Raw genomic sequence first — 23084 nt, 5'->3', positions numbered from 1 at the left:
ACTCGCGTGCAAATTATTGCATCACTTTGTAAACTCTGCAAACTGCAGATTGGCTTAAATTCAGCTCGGCAGCTCCTGAACGTTGGCTACGCCCCGCTTGCAGGGGCTGGACGATTTGGCGGACTTCAGCTTCAGTGGTTTCCATTTTTCCAGGTCTTATTCACGGGAAAATACGCGGAGATATGTAACGATCGACTTCTGATAAGTGACTGATAACAACCCCTTCCCTAACCCCCCTTTTTATAGGGGTCAAGGGTAACGCAACTCATGCGCGTGATAACGTGAAACCGCTCACAAATCGGGAAAATGCCGATAATTTGAAAAATACTGGGCCGGTTTCCATATTTTTTTACTTTTCGTAAAGCTAAAACTTCAAGGAACATGATTACATTAAAATAATTTAGCGAAATTAACCATTTTACAAATATATTGGGTGCGGACGAAAAAATGCAAAGTGTTGCAATACTTTTGCACGCGAGTGTATGTAGTTAATTATTAGGCCTGTCCCTCACACAGTTAAGATTAAAGGGATTTACAAACGTATCGATATCGACTCTTAAACCACACAACAGGGAGAGACGCTATAGGTACCTACAATACCTAGCTGTTTCATTATCCTTTGTTAGAGACTTTCCACTGAATACATGATTAACTTACAGAATCTATGCTTCCTTTAGTCTTCGCCCAATCCAAGTATTGGGCCTCCAAAAAATTGGCATTCGATCCGCTAAGAAACGACTCCGCATTTTGCGAATACTTAGCAAATCTCGGCGGACTCCAATACTACAAATAATGAAAAAAGAACTAAATCACCACTGAAGTCAGGCAGAGCTTGCTTAAACCGACTAAGCCGATTACTTGTTTGGTTCTATACATATACTACCTACACACTGCGCTCCGAGTGCTCTGATGGCAAAATGTAAAAGGACTAATTTATAAACGAACGCAAACCGGAAGATTGTACTCCACCAATTAAAGTGGGTATGTTAGGCAATCTAATGGCTCCTCTACACGAATGGCCAACGCCGGCCAATCCAAGGGACGCAGCCATGCGGTAGACTGAGATAGCAATATCACTTGCTCCCTCTAATGCATAAATGCGTCCCTTGGATTGGCCGGCGTTGGCCATTCGTGTAGAGCAGCCATTAGACTTGGGTAGGTACGACAAAAATGTAGGATACCTACGTTCTGTTCTAGGGCTCTAAGTGTACCTCTCGTCTGCAGTGGCAGATTTGCAGTCTTGGCCGCCCTAGACCCCAGGCCCTGTAAGTAGATACTAGCCGCCCCTTTCTCAGCACCCATCATTAGAGTGCCGTCTCTAATATCTGACCGCCCTAGTACCCGGGTCGCCCGGGCCTAGGGCAAATCCGCCACTGCTCAAAGTCAGTGGACTTAAGCTCGGTTTTCCTAGGATAGTGGTACAGTCATATACCTAACGGCCGTCTCCATACAAAATACTACCACATCCATATTTAGCCGTATTATTTTGTATGGAGACGGCCGCTATATGACGGCACCGCCATCCTAGGAAACCAGAGCATTAGTGGCTTTCATTGCAAGAGGAAAGTTTCTAGTCTAGTAGCTAGTAGATGCCTATGATAAAATATATTTAATAAATAAGAATTGACTTACCACAGGTTGATTGCGTTTAAAAACTTTGTGCGTGGCATACAGGGCAATCGAAGGACGAGATAAAACTACCAAAGACATCGTTAATTAAAATATTTAGAAAATATAGTTGTATTGATATATTTTTGATTTTGATTGCGTTAAAATTTAAATGTAATTATTTAAAATTAAATAAATCTAAAATGTGGTTTTATGTTGTTGGGTCTGACATATTAATGACGTTGTAAAATATAGAGCGGATAATTCTATATAAATTCTATCATTTAAGTGGCCAGTCACTGGCACCCGACACACTGGTTATTAGTTTCTAGGTTTAAAACAAGTTTCTAGTTTAAGAAAAATAATAATAATAATTTTGGTCAACTCGTGAATTCATCGCTACGCAGGATTTTAAAGAATCGCATCGTGTGAAAACTCTGAAGACCGTCTCATCGCGCCGCACGGATATTATAGAATACACGTAGCGCACCGATTAGATATGCGTGCGCAGTGTGCGCCGAACGCAGTGGCTTAATTAAGTTCCTTTCCTTAGCTAAAATTAAATGAATTCTCGTGTGTAACCCTAATCTTTTAAAAGGGGGCTAATGCAAAATTCGTAGTATTTATATTTAATTTTTTCACGTTATAATCACGGGCAAATGCCCCACCCACGCACGCTTAGCTCAAGCGTTCGTCCAGTTAGTTATGTAGGAATTGTTATCTGCCTCTCAATCGCTCTTGCATATTCGAGCTATAGAAAGTTGAATAACGTCGAGATAGGCCCTCAGGTCATACAGCGCGAAACGTCCGTTAAACAAGTAAAGTGTTCAATGACAAGTAATACTAATAAGACAAACATTTATATTAAAACTAATAATTTATTGATTCAATCAACAAGTATAACACAAAAATTAATATAATTTCTCACAGCAATGTCTAGAGTCTGTGCGGAAAGAGAAGAGTAGTATGGGAGCCCTTACATTTTACGACTTTTCTCTTTACGCACAGACACCTGTACGATATTAAGGAAACAAATCACAGAGTACAAACGGGATTTAAAATAGGTTTAGAAAAGTATACAATGTAACAAATCATGTTATATTATTTGTAAAAGACATTGAATATAGGTACAATAATATTTTAATATGTGACTAGGAAAATGCTAGGAAAATATGAAGTAAAATTCTAATTCAACGCTAAAACTAACAACGTAGTCAAATGCGCCTAAAATATTTAACAAATTGATTTGTTCTTACAAAATACATAACGGAATGTTCGCTTACAAGCTACTTACAAAATAGAAAGTCAGCTTTAAACGTGGCTAAATTTAGCATGCTAAAATTAGACAGTCTTACCGTCTATAAATATGTCATGACTTACATGCTAAATGCCTTTGTGTCTTTTTCATTTAGCAAGCTAAATTTAGCCACCTCTAATAAGCCTCATTACTATTATATCTATTCTGTTAGATATCTCATTCACAACCATACCAGTGAATGTTCTCTGAAAATATACTCTCATAGAGAAATATTTACCATACAACAATAGGTATTTAATATATTAGGAAAGGAAGAACTCAAACAATATTTCAACATGGTAATAATTTGTTCTGTACATCATCGCAACATTTTATTTAATCGTACACCTTATTGGAAGTTAACAAGCTTTACGCATGGTCAAATGAGTTATTGTTAGTACAGTCAGCAGCGGAAATTGCTAAGCGGGCCAGATGTTCAAAATGATCTTGACGAGACTTTATTGTAAGAGCGTGTCAAGGTAATTTTGAACACCCACTTAGTAACATCCGCTACTGACTGTACAAAAAATACTGCAGCGAAAGCCGTGGTTTGCTGCTTGTAGAAATGGCTCAAAAAATGGCGTTTGAAACGAAATTCTCAATGAGAAGTAAAAAATAGGCATTACAATTTAAATACAACGTCTTAGTAATACCAAAGATATTTCGGGAAGGTTCCTAGGGCATAACAATATATCTACTTTGTGCCAATAAACGAGGAGTATGAGGTGTTTTGCAAAGGAAATATGAACAAAAACAGATTCAGATTGTACCTACTAAACATTAATGCCCTTAGTCTAGATGGGGCTGCATACAAATTGCCTAGCCTAGACTATAAAAGTCGAGAAGTTTATCAAAAATATTCAAGTCAATGGAAATGGAATAGAATCATTTTGAAGAAAGAAAATGTAAATTACGTACATTGAAATATAGAACCCAACAGACAACATTACTAATAATGTTTATTACAAAAAGCGCTGGTGGCCTAGCGGTAAGAGCGTGCGACTTTCAATCCGAAGGTCGCGGGTTCGAACCCCGGCTCGTACCAATGAGTTTTTCGAAACTTATGTACGAAATGTCATTTGATATTTGCCAGTCGCTTTTCGGTGAAGGAAAACATCGTGAGGAAACCGGACTAATCCCAATAAGGCCTAGTTTCCCCTCTGGGTTGGAAGGTCAGATGGCAGTCGCTTTCGTAAAAACTAGTGCCTACGTCATGTCATCAAATCATGGGATTAGTTGTCAAGCGGACCCCAGGCTCCCATGAGCCGTGGCAAAATGCCGGGATAACGCGAGGAAGAAGAAGAAACAGAGTTTTGTAAAATATCGTAAATGAAGTCGGGATATATTGTATACTTTATACACTTTATATCCAGACACTTTATTCCTATAACTAAGATAAAAATATTGATTATTGTATTAAATGTAAAAAAAATAGATAAAAATTGTAATTTCACTTGATTTTATGTACACATCAGTATTCAAAAATATATTTACATCTGTAACATTCTTCCAAAATTATATAAAGTATAAACTCCCTAGATTAGTTAAAACCCATTTGTTTTCTGTTAAAACTGAAATACATTTAAAAAATATGCTGCCTAACACGATACTTAAATACACTATTTAAAATCTACTTATAAGGCTTTCTTTAGAAAATAGACACGGCTAATGTAGCATGTTAACATTAAATAAGCTGTCTAATTACTATGACTTGAATGCTAATTACATTTCCACATGTCCTTTGTATTCAGCATGCTAAAATTAGCCACGCCATTTAGTTTCCTTAATAAACATGCATTTTTAACTAAGAAGCTATGGAAGTTAGGTGTTTTTGCTTGACAAGTTGACATGTTCTACATAATTTCCTTACTCCAATATCACATCGTTTTATTTTACACCGATTGTTGCACTTTCAACTTAGAAGCTATATAAGCAAGGTGTATTTTTGCTTGACATGTTCTACATTAATTTCCTTAGTCCAATATCACACCGTTTGTTTAATTTTCAACTAAGACGCTATTGAAGTAAGGTGTATTTTTGCTTGACATGTTCTATTTTAGTTTCTTGAGTCTTTCTATTTATGTTTCCTTTATAAACTCACAGCGTTGCACTTTCAACTAAGACGCTATAGAAATAAGGTGTATATTTGCTTAACATAATACAAACCTAATACAATTTACGAGTTTAGTCGGCTTTCTTCGCCTTGGCCTTGGCGGCCGCTTTGGGCTTCGTCGGGTAGATCACGAAGAGGGCCAGCTGTGCCGAGCTCAGCGCCAACGCAATTGAGTTTTGGAGCTGTAACAAACACAAATTGTCAGTAGAAGCTGAACGCGCAAGATGTTCATAATTATCTAAACACGACACACAAAGACAACATTTTGACTAATTTGCTGCTGACTGTATGTAAGACGAACCCCCTTATCCTTAACCTTTTAACCGCCGTAGACTGATATATGTATAAAATATACAAAATCGGGCTCATTTCGCCGCGGCCTGATAAATAAGTCAACACTTCGTGTAACTTCGTACCGCCGACGTCACGAGCACGCTCGAATGAATAATTATCTGGTGGTTAAAAGGTTTACGTTTATCTTAATCTGTAATTTTGACTAATGTATTTGTAAGAAAGGGATAAAATATATATTACAATAACTAATTGAGATTTAATGAAAGGTAGATCCACTAAGCTCTTGACGTAGAATATTGAACATTCAGCTAAGTGATATAAAGTGTATAGTTGTATACTTATGACGAGGAAGTTGTTCTTGAGGATGATGTCGTATAGCAACCACATGAATGTGACCACGGTACCAGAGAGGATCATAGGGAATGGTAGATCCACTGTGCTCTTGGCAATGGATATTGAACCTTCTGATACGAGACATAAAGTGTATAAATGTATACTTACGACGAGGAAGTTCTTCTAGAGGATGATGCCGTATACAACCACATGAAGGTGACAGCGGTACCAGAGAGGATCATAGGGAATGGTAGATCCACTGTGCTCTTGGGGTTGGATATTGAACCTTCTGATAAGAGACATAAAGTGTATAAATGTATACTTACGACGAGGAAGTTCTTCTAGAGGATGATGCCGTATAGCAACCACATGAAGGTGACAGCGGTACCAGAGAGGATCATAGGGAATGGTAGATCCACTGTGCTCTTGGCAATGGATATTGAACCTTCTGATAAGAGACATAAAATGTATAGTTGTATACTTACGACGAGAAAGTTTTTCTTGAGGATGATGCCGTATACAACCACATGAAGGTGACAAGGGTACCAGAGAGGATCATAGGGAATGGTAGATCCACTGTGCTCTTGGCGTTGGATATTGAACCTTCAGCTAAGAGATATAAAGTGTATAGTTGTATACTTACGACGAGGAAGTTGTTCTTGAGGATGATGCCGTATAGCAACCACATGAAGGTGACCACGGTACCAGAGAGGATCATAAGGAATGGTAGATCCACTGTGCTCTTGGCAATGAATATTGAACCTTCTGATAAGAGACATAAAATGTATAGTTGTATACTTACGACGAGGAAGTTTTTCTTGAGGATGATGCCGTATACAACCACATGAAGGTGACAACGGTACCAGAGAGGATCATAGGGAATGGTAGATCCACTGTGCTCTTGGGGTTGGATATTGAACCTTCAGCTAAGGGATATAAAGTGTATAGTTGTATACTTACGACGAGGAAGTTGTTCTTGAGGATGATGCCGTAAAGCAACCACATGAAGGTGACAACGGTACCAGAGAGGATCATAGGGAAAGGTAGACCCTCAGTGCTCTGCTTGGCGATGATTTGTTTCTGCAAGGGATAAAATAGATTTGATTAAAATTTAATTTCAAGTAAAATCAGGGTATTCAATATCGATACGGACATGCACAGTGCCAAAAATATGTATACAACACCTTAATATATGGGCGGGAAAAAGCGGGTGAAATTAAATTCAAAAGTTACCATAATAATGATGGGCAAAACCTATTTCAATCAAAAAATATTAAAAATAACAACTTTGGTTTCTATGTCAATGAGAGCCGAATTTCAGCCCACAGTGCGACGGCGGGATCTACTATTATTTGAGCGTAGCTCTATTCACTCCAGCCGTGAACGCGCCCCATAGACTTAGTTCCAACTAGGATTTAATGGAAAAAAACACTTACCAGCCCGAAAAGCGGTGACGCAATCAGGTAGAACATGAAGGCAGTCAGGATTGTCCCGAGATGGTTCTCAACGACGGCGGGATCAGCCATTTGTACGTAGCTGATCACTCCAGCGGTGAACGCGCCCCATAGACCGAGCTCGAACCACGCTTTAACCTACAACAAAAAACAAGATGAGAATAGCCCCACGGCTGGACAAAGAAGAACCCCCTGAACAATCTGAATTCCGGCCTGGCTTCTCTACTACTGACCACCTTCACACCTTCAATCAAATTATAGAAAAGGCCAACGAGTTCAAAACACCAATCTACCTAGCATTCGTGGATTACAGCAAAGCGTTTGACGGTGTCAAGCACTCTTCAGTAATTTCCGCAATGCGGAATCAAAATATCGATAATGCTTACATTGAACTCGTTGGCACCATATCTCACTCCCTCATCTCTGGTCGACTACTCAAAGCGGGGAGCTTAATAGCTAAATAGTTTAAGCATAATATTTTACGACAGTTTTTTTTTTCTCTTTTTCTTTCTTAAAGTAAATTATTAAATCATCAGCGGGCATAAGATGTTGTCTCTCTCACATACCTTTTCTTTCGTGTAGCAGAAGTAGATAGACAAGTAGACGATGCTCAGCGCTATACCGAAGAAGTTGACTCGGATCATTGTGTCGTCGCGCAAAATGAAGCCATACTGCAAGTTCAGTACTCCCCTGAGGAAAATTCAACTATCATGATTAATTATAACAATAATGGAATACTGGATTTTATAATGTGTTTATATATTTTTTGTTATGTTTTGTAAGTGTTTTTATATTGTCTTTTATACTCACATTGAAGAACCCTAACCTAAGACCCAAGTTAAATAATGGAACACTGGCTTTATCCTGTTTGTTTTGCAATTAGGGCGGTTAAATACCAATGTTCGATCGCGGCGAATATTAATATTGTATCTTTGTTGGGATCCTGTATTGTATTTGCAACATTGCGTTTGTAGATGGCTCTGCTGATTTAAAACTAGGTACGACACCTACCAAAGCAAGTCATGCTAAACCGTAGGTACAGTAGAGGACATATATGAAAGCATTTTTGCCCAATCTGGAAGCTTCGCGCTTCCTCGATCAATTAATAAGTTATAACTTCCAGATAAGTATATATTAGGTACGTTATCTTATCAACATAATTTGGCAATCTATTCCTCAATATTGTAGAATCTATAGATTAGTTATACGCTAATACGCCACGTGTTTTCTCTCTATATATACGTTTTTTTAGCAAGTGGACTCATTATTAGGTACACATGCAGAAATTTCAAAAATAATTTATGCCTATAGCAATAATAAAAAAAATCCTAGTAATTAGTATTTAAGAGCGCATACTAATACGATTGTGTAAGAGATGTTGCGCGCATTGTTGTACGCGTACGCAGCATTTTTAAGGGGTGGGGCAGAAATAGGGGAGGTTGGGTACGTTGTAACAGGGTTCGGTTGAAACAGAAATTCTTAGCTTATGGTCAGAGACCAGGGTGGGTCAACTGCCCCACCTTGCCCCACCGTGGGTACGCCTATGCTTCCAGATTGATAAAGACTATCCTATGTTCTTCCCCAGGCATCTAATCTAACTATTTCCATACCAAATTTTATCTAAATCGGTTCAGCGGTTTAAGCGTAAAGAGGTAACAAATAGACAGACATACAGTTACTTTCGCATTTATATTATAAGTAGGGATTTGTGAATGTCGATGTTGGCGATATCGCCCCAGCCCATAAATACGTTACACACGGGCTATAAATCATTTTGTATCGCCTGATTGGCTACGGCCTTGGCCGACAAATAAATTTCTAGCCATTATTATGTAAGTACGACGAAGTCGGACTTCCGGTTATTGACACAATGATGCACCTTTCGACTAGATTTTATTATGTAACATTAATATACAGTAGAAACCACTTATACTGGGAGCACTTATACGATCATGTTTAACAGGGGACTAACGTACATTTTTACACATTTTTTCAAGAGCAAGTGCCATTAAAATATTCACACGGAAACGTCAGAAATTGGAGCGAATCGCCTGATAGTAAGTAATTACCGTCGCCCATGGGCTCTCGCAACACCAGAGGGGTTGTAAGTGCGTTTCCGGCCTTCTTGGTAGGAGTACGCTCTTTTCCTTTAGTAAATTGAAGGTTTGAAGGTCGTATCGGTTCGGAGATACCGCGGGCGACAGTGATCTATCCTGCACAGTTTAGCTGTGCGAGAAAGTTTCTGGAGAAACGCACAGCTGAGGACTGCCAACCATCTAAGTGGTGAATACGGAAATATTATCGCGTTAAGCGGATGGCGGAAAGAACCGGCAGGGATTAATCCAAACAATTCCTCGGAGCACTACTTGTACCATCACCCACACTGTTAACTGACAGTTCTTAAACCTTATTACAAAAGGAATAAGGTCCACCGATGGACATTTAAGAGTGCTGTTTGTGCAATACTTACATGACTAGACCGCCGGCGAAGCACAAAAGTGGCACGCCCTTAGTGTCCCCCTGCTTGTAGAAGTCCCAGCACATGAATGAGCCAGAGAACATCTGCCCCATGGTGACTACGGCCGCGATCGTGCCGACGATCTCCTTGTACGGCTGTAGGACGTCTGAGAGAGCCTCCATCTTGAAATCTGAAGAAGAAAATCAGTTTGTATTAAAAATATTTTTTTTATACTTAGTGGCGTGATAACACAGAAGATTCGAAAAGTTAAGAGTATACTTCGAGGTACGCCAGGGAGTTCAGGAGATACTCCCTACAAGCTCATGTTCGGGAGAGAAGTGAGAACAAGGCTGACGGCGAAGATCCGTGCGCCTCCCAGGTCTCCTCCCCGACCAGCTCCAACTACAATAAGGCAATTCGCCTTAGATAGTAAGAGTCCAGGCGCGAAGTTACTCTGTATACGCTAGTGTGCGTAAAGCACCATACCCAAAGGCACTACATTCATTTCAAGCTGGCTTTAATTTATTTTTCACAAAACACAATTTGACCGAATCAAGATCATGAAAATCCTTGGCATATTATGAAATACGGTCAATTTTCCTACCGTTAACAATCCGTAACAGACACTTTGCAAGGGTTGATAAAAGCCAGATGGAAGCGACGTGGCGAGTCAACGTTTATGGCGCAACTGACGTATTTTCGGTTCAATTGTCTATCGTGGTTTCTTTATCTTATCATTTACTATTAATTGTAAAGTCACACAACATTGACACGAATAGTCTGCCATAAACATTACAGGCCTTGATGATGCTGCGGTAAAGGTAACACAAATAATAAATGTTATATTAAAGGAAAAAATGGAAAAACACATACGCTTCCGGCAGGACTTAATTTTTCCATTTTTTCCTTTAATATAAAATTTGGAGTATCGCTCGCAGACGTATCTGCTTGTTAAAAATTGGTACTTATACAAAGTTTGTTCCATACAAAAACGAATTGAAAATCGGTCTAGGCATACCCCGCCTCGCCTTAACCGGAAGTAGAGATATACTTACCTAATCAGACACCGCCGAAATTGTGTTTTGGGATAAAATCTATCTGAGAACTTGAAATTTGCTTCCCAAAATGTCAGTCGGCAATAATTAAGTACGATAGTTATTAATGTTATCATATGGATAAGCTGACGGTAAATAATCTTTAACAGAAAAACCGACTACTCAAAATAGTTTGAAATGCCATATAATTTAGGCTGGTCTGATCACCAGATATAGTTATCCACTTCGTCACCTTTTTCTGGTAGCATATTTCGTTTCTGTAAGGGTCGCAGTTCTAACCTAACCTAACTTTAGGTACCCAATTTTCTAGTAGCATTTCATTTCTCTAAGGGTCGCAGTTCTATCCTAACCTAACCCACAAAATCGAAATCGCCAAAATATGCGTAGTTGAAGAGTTCTGTTCTGATCATCATCAGCAGTTCCACTTCATCAAATGCGACAGTTTTTAATTAAAATGCTTGATTTTCTGATGAAAATAGAAAAATCTCTATACGCATGCCTTTAAGATTTGAGGATTTCCCTCGATTCCTCATGATCCCATCATCAGAACTTGCGCTTGACTAAAATGTGGCTTAAAAACTTAACTTGCTTAGCAAACATAACGGAGACGACAAATCGCCAAACGTAAACTATGCGTCGTTGAAGAGTTCTATTCTGATCATCATCAGCAGTTCCACTTCATCAAATGCGACAGTTTTTAATGAAAATGCTTGAAATGTTTGATTTTCTGATGAAAATACAAAAATCTCTATACGCATGCCTTTAAGATTTGAGGTGTTCCCTCGATTCCTCGTGGATCCCATCATCAGAACTCGAGCTTGACAAAAATGTAGCTTAAAAACTTCACTTGCTTAACAAACATAACGAAGAGGTCAAATCGCCAAACGTGAACTATGCATCGTTGAAGAGTTCTGTCCTGATCATCATCAGCAGTTCCACTTCATCAAATGTCACTTTTTTGAATGTATATGCTTGATTTGTTGATAAAAACACAAAAATCACTATATGTATGCCTTTAAGATTTGAGGAGTTCCCTCGTTTCTAATGGATCCCATCATCAGAACTGGGTTTTGATAAAAACGGGACCAATCTGTATGCATATACATACAATCAAAAAAGAATTTTCAAAATCGGTTCAGTCATGACGGAGATATGGAGTAATAAACATAAAAAAAGAACACAATCGAATTGATAACTTCCTCCTTTTCAGATTTGGAAGTCGGTTAAAAAACGGCGGCGATGGTTTTTAAGCGACTTCCAAATCTCAAAACCCAGTTCTGATGATGGGATCCATGAGGAATCGAGGGAACTCCTCAAATCTTAAAGGAATACATATAGTGATTTTGGTGTTTTTATTTACAAATCAAGAATATACATTCAAAAAAGTGACATTTAATGAAGTGGAATTGCTGATGATGATCAGAACGGAACTCTTCAACGACGCATAGTTCACGTTTGGCGATTTGTCGTCTTCGATATGTTTGCTAAGCAAGTTAAGTTTTTAAGCCACATTTTTGTCAAGCTAGAGTTCTGATGATGGGATCCATGAGGAATCGAGGGAACTCCTCATATCTTAAAGGCATGCGTATAGAGATTTTTGTATTTTCATCAGAAAATCAAGCCTTTTTATTAAAAACTGTCGCATTTGGATGAAGTGGAACTGCTGATGATGATCAGATCAGAACAGACCGAATCGAACTAGTCCCACAGTAACCTCAAAAAGGCTTGTGTTGTGGGTGCTAGACGACGATATATGATATACATAATAGATAGATATATGTAAGTGCTTATCATGAACAGTGAGGCAAATCAAAATGAAATGCTATTGCATTTAATATTCCATGTGTTTGTACCTATGTATGTTTTGTGCCACTGTACATGATAAGCATATTAAAATTATATAGATACCTACGTAAATAATTAAGTTAATCATAGATGACTATGATTAACTGTATACTGATAACGAAAACATTATCGTCACCGTTATCCGACTATCGGTGAAACATGCAAAGAGATAATGTCGATCAATTGCCAATTAAGGGTGATTTGTAATTCGAATGATGATGATGATGATTCGCTCATTAAGCCCAGGATCTGGGTCTAAAATACCTAAGGGCCCTTTCCCATAGAGGTCCACTTCAGAGGGAAGTACGCAACGAGATTGCCTTTTGGCATCAAGTCCACCATTTGTACATTGTTTCTTTGTTTGTGCAATAAAGTTTAATGGCGTTATACTTAAACGCGTTACGAGGACCTACCGGGAACCACATTGGACGTGTTGCCTCCCTGTCACACTTACGTGCGAATTTACAAGTGGGACAGAGAGGCAACGTGGTTCGCGGTAGGCCCTCTGGCCTGAATTAGCTATGAATCGTTAGTTTTAGGACATAGGTAGGTAATATAGGTATCTACATGAATATAGCTTGTGGTCTAAATCGATGCTTGTGATTTCAAACTCTTTTATTTACATATAACATTAAACAACTGTACTAGGGATGTACCGACTAGTCGCCGACTAGTCGGGAAAGCCAACTATCCGGCCACATTTGTAGTCGGCGATTAGTCGGCGACTAGTCGGCAAAAATGGCCGATTAGTCGGCACTTTATTAGTGAAAGAAAAACAGAAAAAAAAAGAAATCAGCAGTCAATATTTACCATATGTTTTATGTCTATTTTACTAAAATACTTATTCAGGCTGCAAACGAAAACTATTTTCCATATAATTGACCGTTTGATCGTTATCGTATGTTGGTGAGCTGGTGTTTTCCTCTACAGATCGAACTCAACTGATTCTCGTGTAATTTCATGGGCAAGTTCGATAGTAAAATAATTTTATTATTTTTAATTTTTTGTTTTTTTTTTATGGTGGAGCCATGGGGAACTATTAATGTTATTGCAAATTTTTGAGACTTAGACAGGGCACGTTGCTCGTAAAGACGCTGACCACAGGAGATAGATTCGTAACTGGCGAATACGTACGGGCCTTGAAAATACTCCTACAAGCTGTAGGTACTGACGGTCTGCTCAGGATCGCAAAATAAAAGAAAGACAGAAATTGAACGAGGATTCTTGTGATTAGGTCTTTGAACCTGTGGAGAACACCTTTTAGTCAAGCTAATATGATGAATAGCGCAATCAAAGGAGCAAAACTATTGTTTTTCACCGGAACTTATACGAAACTAATGATCTGGCCGACTAGCCGACTAGTCGGCCGACTAATCGGCCATTCGAGCGCCGATTAGTCGGCTAGTCGGCTAGTCGGCCAAATCAATAGTCGGTACATCACTAAACTGTACCGATATTCGAAACCTAAAGATATTTATAACTTTTTAGGGTTCCGTACCTCAAAAGGAAAAAACGGAACCCTTATAGGATCACTCGTGCGTCTGTCTGTCTGTCTGTCTGTCTGTCTGTCTGTCTGTCCGTCTGTCACAGCCGATTTTCTCCGGAACTACTGGACCAATCAAGTTGAAATTTGGTACACATATGTAAGTTTGTGACCCGAATACGGACATGTAACGTAAACAAATGAATTTTAAACATGGGGGCCACTTTTGGGGGGTAAATGAAAAAATGAAAAAAAAAATTTTTCAAACTATATCATGTTACATATCAAATGAAAGAGCTTATTGTAAGGATTTCAAATATTTTTTTTCTATAATTTTCGAATCAACAATTTAGAAGTTATTCAAGAAAATAGGCAAAAAATGACCATTCCCCCCCCCCCTTATCTCCGAAACTACTAGGTCTAAAATTTTGAAAAAAATACATAAAATAGGTCTATACCTATAGATGACAGGAAAACCTATTTAAAATGTACAGTCAAGCGTGAGTCGGACTTAATTACAGTTTTTAATCCGACCCCTACGGATTTTTTAAAGAGATTTCACTCACGTTTCACATAAAAAATACATTGTTAACAGTGCCGGATTACTTAGAGTAGTAGTTTTCTTAGAGTAATTGGTGATAATTTTCTGATAAGATAATCATTTTAAATATTTAACGGTCTTACCTACTTACGAGTAATTGTAAGGTCAAATTAAAAATAATGTTTAAAAAAAATGTTAAATTGAGAGCTAGCTTAAAGTCTTTTGTACTCGTCGACTTTAATGGTTGAATTAATAAAGACTTTGTAACCAATAAGCAAAACAAGCACGTGCTTACGGCACCACGTTCAGGGAGGGCACCAAAATGCCAGGTTGAAAAAGGTGAACAAATTTTAAAATTAGGGACAGACACATCGTTTTTACCACACGATTTTTTTAGCTGTCCAAAAGCTAATTTGCAAAAATAATGGCGCGTAATTCTTTGGGAAACAATCGGTAGCAGTAGAAGAGTCGTGATTACATGCATAGATTCGATTTCAACCCACTCTTTTGCGGTTCGGCGTTAGGTCTTATGCGAGGCCTTCTGCCTTACGGCAAAGTTGATCTTCTGCCTTAATTACACTTGGGCGTGGATCCAAATCCAAGCTTTCCTCTTTCGCAGCTGGGCCTACTGCCTTTCTCCCACTTCGCCAATTCAATTCCAAGCTCTCTGCTTTCTTGCATATTTTATGCATGAAAACAACCTCGCTGAGACCCTTAAATATCGAGCCCTATGCGAAGCTATGCTGATAGAAAACTGTCCCATCCCTTCTCTGTATGAAATCCTGGATTCGCGCCTGGTTGGGACTAAAACTAAAATTGCGTTTTTATATCGAAAAATTTTCGCGCTCGCTTCGCTCGCGTTTTCAATTACTTTATATGGTATGATAAAGGTGACATTCGGGTGGCGACTGCAGCAACATTACTCTTTTGCAACGTTACTGCTGCAGTACTGTCAACTTTCGTGATAAAATGATGTGACTGATTTCCATACTAAAAGTAAAAATGTACAACTGTCTATCATATTGCGTTTTTATATCGAAAAATTTGCGCGCTCGCTTCGCTCGCGTTTCTATTACTTTCTACGCTATGATAAAGGTGACATTCGGGTGGCGACTGCAACAGCATTAGGTACTCTGTTGCAACATTACTGCTGCGGCACTGTCAATTTTCGTGATAAAATAATGTGACTGATTTCCATTCTCAGCTGTAATGCGGCAATGAACTTCTCTCAATTTACCAAAAAATCAATGTAATCTTGATGACCCGAGGGAGAGGGGGCACCTAGAAATCCTTAGGCCATCAACATCCATCCATCCATCCATCTTAATCCGGCACTGATTGTTAAAAATTGTGTAATATACGGAACCCTTGGAACGCGAGTCCGACTCGCACTTGGCCGGTTTTTTTTATACTTATAACTGTGCCCGCGGCTCCGCCTTGGTCTGTGTCAGTAAGCGGCTAATTTCTAATCCTAATTTCTCTCCCTCTCCCCTGGAGGCGGAACTTGAAGTAAAGTTGACAGATGGATATGCTAGAGGACTGCAGTCCAGATAAAATTTTTACAATTAGGTACCACTAAATAAAACTACACTCCAAAATCAATGTGATTTAAACGACAGAGTAGTAGATGTATATCGGACGATACAGTAAGGTATACGCGCGCGAGCGAAAGCGAAGCGGCCTGCCTGGCTAGAGCGCCACTCAACGTGATCTTCTTCACACTCCTGAGGAAGACCACGTGCCCCTTGTAACCTCAATGCGTTGCGTGACTTTCGCGAATGATTGGATTTTTTTCTGGAAGGCATAGTAATGCATATTAAATGCTAGTCCCAAATCGTTTGACTCCGCAAACGACCAGTGCCGGATTAAGATATTTTGATGCCCTAAGCATTTCTAGACCATGGTGCCCACTCTCCCTAGGGTCATCGAGATTACATTGAATTTTTTTGGTAAGTTGAGTGACGTTCATTGTCGCATTACAGCTGAGAATGGAAATTAGTTTATTACGAAAATTGACAGTGCTGCAGCAGTAACGTTGCAACAGAGTAATGCTGCTGCAGTCGCCATATCTTAGAAAGTAATTGAAAACGCGAGCGAAACGAGCGCGAAATTTTTTCGATATAAAAACGCATTTTGATAGACAGTTGTACATTTTAACTTTTAGTATGGAAATCAGTCACATCATTTTATCACGAAAATTGACAGTGCCGCAGCAGTAACGTTGCAACAGAGTAGGTAACTAATGCTGCTGCCAGCGCCACCCGAATGTCACCTTTATCATATCTTAGAAAGTTATTGTAAATGCGAGCGAAGCGAGCGCGACAATTTTTCGATATAAAAAAACGCAATTTGATAGATAGTTGTACATTTTTACTTTTAGTGTAGAAATCAGTCACATCATTTTATCACGAAAATTGACAGTGCTGCAGCAGTAACGTTGCAACAGAGTGCCTAATGCTGCTGCAGGCGCCACCCGAATGTCACCTTTATCATAAACATTTTAGAATGTTATTGAAAACGCGAGCGAAGCGAGCGCGAAAATTTTTCGATAATTTTTGGTGCCCCCTAGACATGGTGCCCTAAGCAAGTGCTTATTTTGCTTAAAAGGGTTAATCCGGCACTGCAAATGACAGAGGTCAATGTTTTTTTTTTCAAAGTACCCACCTTCGTGGCCATTATTAAGTGCTTAAGGAGGCGATACGTATTTGATATGGATGCGATATAATTACGATTAGGTATAATTCACCACGGAGAAAATAAATAATTTTATGCAATTATACGCGTGTTGATATGTGTGTTTATTTTACCACTTCGTAACTGTGTAAACCCATTTTTAGTTTTCTTGGTTACTTAATGTTTAATCAGCTCCCCAAAAGATGGCACTGTGCATTTGTGCAATGAGGGGTAATTAATTTACTGTCGTTTAATTTTGTTGTATTATTAAATCAACACAATTATTCAATTAAATTTGTTGATATCCGTACGATTGATTGAAATTTTAGAAAAGGGGTCTTCTAAACTTAGAGTTAATTTGGCAAAATCCTTCCTCGGTGACTTATTTATGTGACATCGTATTAAATTCAGCGCCATCTGTTAGTTTACCAGGGTACTCTATAGTGTTAGCACATATTTGAAAAAAGTTTGCCTCTCCTTCCTAAGTAGCGCCATACGATTCAGGGGCAAACTTAAGTCAATTCGTGTTGTGGCTACCCCCCCCTTTTAGGGGTTGAATTTTTATAGCCTATAACCTGGCCGGGGATTTTCTCGACAGATTAGTAAAGTTTTCATCAAAATCCGTTCAGCCGTTTTCACGTGATGCGCGTTCAAATAAACAGACAAACAGATAAACAGACAAACAGACAAAAATTCTAAAAACTTTTGGAACGTGTTCTGTTATCAATTCTAAGTATCCCCAGCCAACTTTTTTTCAAATATCTTCCATGTACTTACAGACTTTCGACCGTCTTCAGCTTTATTATATGTAATAGATATATTTAGGTATTTTAGGTACCCCCTTATTTATAAAACTTTACGGGCCGGATTTAGTTAAATTATGTTGTATCCCTTTCTTTTAAAAACATATATATGTCAAAATAAAGACAAACGACTCAGCTAAATCAGGCATTAATGCGTTTTACTGGTTTTACGAATAACGCCATTATTTTGCCTATAAAAAGTAAACCTTTATGTAATGTCAGCAAACGAATCAGGACTTCCTCATATTTGCGTATAAATAGATCACTTAACACTGACCCGAGAATAAATCGCCACAACCTCTATTACTTTTACTTATGAGGACGTGTATTGCCACAGGTGCGCGAGCGCTGGCGAGTATCAAAGTCACCTAAAAAAATCGCGTAGGTATCAGACTTGCTGAACGCTATCAACTAAATAGGCTAAAATAGATGGCGCCATACTTTAATTCACTGGTTTGAGGTCATCCATTAATTACCTACGTCACACGATTTTCTAGGTTTTTTTATCCCTCCATCCTCCTTGTCACACTTGGTCACATTTGGCAAACCCCTCCCCCCCTGGTGTGACGTCACATTTTTTTCAACGAAATCGGCAAATCGAGATTAATATTTTAGCAAAATATTTTTGACAAAAGAAATATTAGCAATTTTATAACGCAAAAGTCGCAAAACTGATTAGAATTAAAATTAAACGAATAAAAATGATTACCGTTCCTAAATGGCTGATGAAGTTAATGTGACGTCACAAAGTTTGTGACTTCCCCCTCTCCCAGGTCACAACATGTCACATATTCTTGACCCCCTCCCCCCACCTAAACGTGCGATGTAATTAATGGATGACCCCTTTGTAGTAGGTAATAAGTAGTACTAGTAGTAAAACACTTTATTGCACAAAACAAGTACGGTCAACCGTAGGTTCAAGCTAATTTGGTTGGCAATTACGAGTATGTAAGCGATTGCAATGGCACCAAATGGCACCAAGCAAAAATATTACCTACTGCAATTGTCAAAAGGCTTATTTTCAGAGTGGAGTTATTGTTTCACGATTTAAATTTTTGTAATTGAAAACAATCACATCCCTGGCTTGCCACAGTAAAAAGAGAGAGGACAAATATGATAAGTAAAGTAAATGGGTTTTTAAAATTAGAGCTTTGCGTAACGTAACATACCTACAAACAGCAATACTCCTAACTGTACATCGGTGGACCTTATTACAAATGGCATAAGGTCTACCGATGTACAGTTAACAGTGTGGGCGGTGGTACCTACAGTTTGTAAATAGACATATGTCTTTATGCAACAAAGGAGACTATTTGTATTTTGCTATGAGTGCTAATTATGAATCGCGACCGCTCGAGTAAGCAAAAAGCGAAATTCTGGGTCTGTGGCAAAAGCTAGTTTCTATTTTTTAGTCTAGCGATAAAGAAGTAACTTTTTTAGGGTTCCGTACCCAAAAGGTAAAACGGGACCCTAATCCTAAGACTTCGCTGTCCGTCCGTCCGTCCGTCCGTCCGTCCGTCTGTCTGTCACCAGGCTGTATCTCACGAACCGTGATAGCTAGACAGTTGAAATTTTCACAGATGATGTATTTCTGTTGCCGCTATAACAACAAATACTAAAAACAGAATAAAATAAAGATTTAAATGGGGCTCCCATACAACAAACGTGATTTTTAGGGTTCCGTACCCAAAAGGTAAAACGGGACCCTATTACTAAGACTTCGCTGTCCGTCCGTCCGTCCGTCCGTCCGTCCGTCCATCCGTCCGTCCGTCCGTCCGTCCGTCCGTCCGTCCGTCCGTCCGTCCGTCCGTCCGTCCGTCCGTCCGTCCGTCCGTCTGTCTGTCACCAGGCTGTATCTCACGAACCGTGATAGCTAGACAGTTGAAATTTTCACAGATGATGTATTTCTGTTGCCGCTATAACAACAAATACTAAAAACAGAATAAAATAAAGATTTAAATGGGGCTCCCATACAACAAACGTGATTTTTGACGAAAGTTAAGCAACGTCGGGCGTGGTCAGTACTTTTTTTTTTTTTTTTTTTAATTTATTTATCATAAAGTACACAACACTTTTATAAACATTATATTCCTCGCCAAACTGCAATTGCATGGATGGGAGACCGTTTTTTTTTGCATTTTTTTCCGTTTTTTTTTTCATTATGGTACGGAACCCTTCGTGCGCGAGTCCAACTCGCACTTGCCCGGTTTTTTTGACGAAAGTTAAGCAACGTCGGGCGTGGTCAGTACTTGGATGGGTGACCGTTTTTTTTTTTTGCATTTTTTTCCGTTTTTTTTTTCATTATGGTACGGAACCCTTCGTGCGCGAGTCCAACTCGCACTTGCCCGGTTTTTTCTCATTATGGTGAGCAAAACTGCAATTTGATCACTGTTTTCCTGCCGTTAATTACCTATTATGCTTATTTGAGTTACTAGGGCGGTATTTCATCTGTCCAATGTCATTGCGTCTCACTCTCTCATCAAGCAAAATGTGAGACGTAATACACATTGGACAAAGAAATTGGATAGGTGAAATACCACCCTTAGACAGGTAAAAGGTATGTTTCTTGAGTCAAATTGAACACGATTTCAATTTCTGTAAACATCCTCGCACCTACTCGAATCTACGTCAGATACTGCTCTCAAACTGCGCTGTGCTTCCTACAAATAAGTATAAACGAGTAACAAATTGAAATTGACACTTGCGCGTCACTCACACACCCACGAGTGACGTCACAGTTCGGAAACGCGCGTGATTGAGAAGGTCGTTTAGAGGTCGAAAAGGGGGGGGAAATTTGCAGCAGCTCTTGATGTTGCACTGTGGTACCATCATCAACACTGTTAACTGACAATTCGTAAACCTTATTGCAAAGGAATAAGGTCCACATGTGGTCATTTAAGATTGTTGCTGTTAGTATCTATGTACTTCAAAATAGAACTTCAGAACTGTCCTATTTTGACGCGAAACTATCGTAATTCGCAACTTCTACAGCCTCTGTAACAGGACTAACTATAATGGATCCATCACAATAAAGTTTAAGAACCACTGGATTTTGAATGATGACGAACTTAGGTATTTAGGTACTGCATGCCAAAATGTATTTTTAAGAATTTAAACTTGTGGTTGAATGTGACACCTTCCTATGCAGTGTCACCATCACCCTCCCTTTAGCTAATGATCAATTAGTAATCAAAATTTATTCAATATTAATAGAATAAAAATTATGTTTTTATTACAACTACACTCATGGACTTTAGAGGAACGCAAAAAAAAGTTTAATTACTAATTTTGAAATTACGTTAAATACCTATGTGTCTCTTCTTGCGTTCCTCTAAATTTGTCCATGAGTATATATTAGAAAAACATGTGTTGGTTGTAAATCTGGTTGTCTATCTAATGAGGCTATTGTTTCCTTTATTAATATTCGATTCATTCCATTTTAACATGAATTGCGAACACTGAACATATTTATTTAATATATTAAAATTGATCATTCACATATTTAAAGTTAAAGATTGCTCTGCATATTATTAAAACAGAACATATTACGAAGATAATGATTATATTATCATTTTCCTGAAAAACTGGGCTTGTTGTTGGGGATAATATATTATGATAAAAACCTATTCATATATAATAATGTTTAATATAATTAATAAAGAAAAAAAAGAGGATTATGCATCATGTTTTCAAGAAAAAGTATCTTTTTCAAAATACTATCCCAAGATTTAGATATTTGGTGGTTACTTAATAAAGTTACAAGTAACTATGGTAACACTCATCAGTTACTATGTTAAGTTTATTTATCCTCATAAGATCTAGGTAATCTTAGTGCTTTTGAATTGGGAAATTGTAATAAATATCATTTGAACTTGAGTATGCAGGGACTTACAAAGTTATGACGTAGGAAGCTCTGGTAATTATTACCTATTTGTGAAGTAATCATGAGATAATTTCAAGGTTATCTTGATACTATTGAACTCTACTATTGAAAATAGAAAGATAATAGTATTCATAGTGCTATGTGCTTTACACAAGTCAAACAATGTAAATGTTGTTATGTAAATTAAAATGTTTATTATTATTTGTATGTCTTTCCCATCACGGAACAATGGTGTTCCGGACCTTTGGGAGGCGTGCGCGGAGCCGAAGCCAACACGTAGAGGCCCTTTTGACACTTTAATGAAATGTAAGGGGTACACCGAGCGGAGGCTGCCCTTGCCCGTGTCATGGGACGCACGCAGAGGCAGCACCCGCCAGGGTGTAAGGACTATTGAGAGTTGATGGAATCTAAAATGAACTAGGTTATTGGGTGAAAGCGATGGACTAAGAACTGAGCTATGGGGTAAAAAACCGGACGCCTGCCTAATAAAACGGTATGCAATTTTATTTCCGGCAGACGGTGACTCGCCCTCACAAGATGGGCCCCCACAAAAAGCGACATCTAGGATGGCTCAAGGGCAACACCGGTGTGAGCGGCTCAGGGGTGTCGAGAGGTGTGCGCCGCTTTCTACCCAGTGGCTGTTAACAGCCACTGTGCCAACTCGCGTCTTATGCATATTTCACTTCCTTATTATTTTATATTGCACATATTTTTATGTATGTAAACCAAGCAACATCTAACAAAGATAATAATTGTGTAATTATACCTACAAGATAATAAAACACAGTCATGACTAGCAATAGTGACATGGCAAAAATACATTGATGGATTAGCAAAAAGTTAGTCTTCCACACTAGGTACTCTGTAACTTGAGTAACTTGACACTTGATAAGGTACGCTAAGAGTAAGAGAGAAAGAAGAGACAAAAAAAATGCCAATAAGCCATATAATTATAGGGACTATTAAGTTATTTACCATATATTTTGTATTTTATTACACCACATTTAATTCAGTTGCTAAGTTAAGATATCAAACTGCAAAATATACTTACGCTATAAAACTCCTGGTTAACAGCACAGATTTCTATAAAATGATTTTATATACACTGCATTTAACTGTTAAAAACCAATATTTAGCTAAGCACCGACTGCTAAAGCTATAACAATACAAATTAAAACAATACTACGCAAGGATATTCACTGACTGACCGACATGACCACACGGCAAAAGTGACGTGAAGAAAG

General features: G+C 38.5%; 2 protein-coding genes across 2 annotated transcripts in view; both read right to left on the bottom strand.

Annotated features, from left to right (window-relative positions):
• The window catches only part of LOC134792642 (2-oxoglutarate dehydrogenase-like, mitochondrial), a 55886-nt gene extending 54170 nt beyond the window's left edge, over positions 1 to 1716 (bottom strand). Inside the window, exons 1-2 of the mRNA XM_063763893.1 lie at positions 1633 to 1716; positions 658 to 783 (exon numbers count right to left, since the gene is read on the bottom strand). Of these exons, the coding sequence (XP_063619963.1) occupies positions 658 to 783; positions 1633 to 1710 (204 nt within the window). The 5' untranslated portion in view covers positions 1711 to 1716. The remainder of the gene's footprint in view (positions 1 to 657; positions 784 to 1632) is intronic.
• Positions 1717 to 2466: 750 nt separating this feature from the next.
• LOC134792640 (sugar transporter SWEET1) lies at positions 2467 to 23064 on the bottom strand. The gene is made up of 6 exons (XM_063763891.1): positions 22892 to 23064; positions 9570 to 9747; positions 7666 to 7789; positions 7082 to 7237; positions 6606 to 6725; positions 2467 to 5200 (listed from the first exon to the last, which is right to left on the bottom strand). The coding sequence occupies exons 2-6, from the start codon at positions 9737 to 9739 to the stop codon at positions 5090 to 5092; spliced, it is 681 nt and encodes a 226-aa protein (XP_063619961.1). The 5' UTR covers positions 9740 to 9747; positions 22892 to 23064; the 3' UTR covers positions 2467 to 5089.
• Positions 23065 to 23084: the final 20 nt, after the last annotated feature.

The sequence above is a fragment of the Cydia splendana genome, chromosome 8 (genome assembly GCF_910591565.1).
Source record: "Cydia splendana chromosome 8, ilCydSple1.2, whole genome shotgun sequence".
In the NCBI taxonomy this organism is placed as follows: domain Eukaryota; kingdom Metazoa; phylum Arthropoda; class Insecta; order Lepidoptera; family Tortricidae; genus Cydia; species Cydia splendana.
Note: the sequence above shows the minus strand (reverse complement) of the source record. Positions and strands in the feature narration are given on the sequence as shown.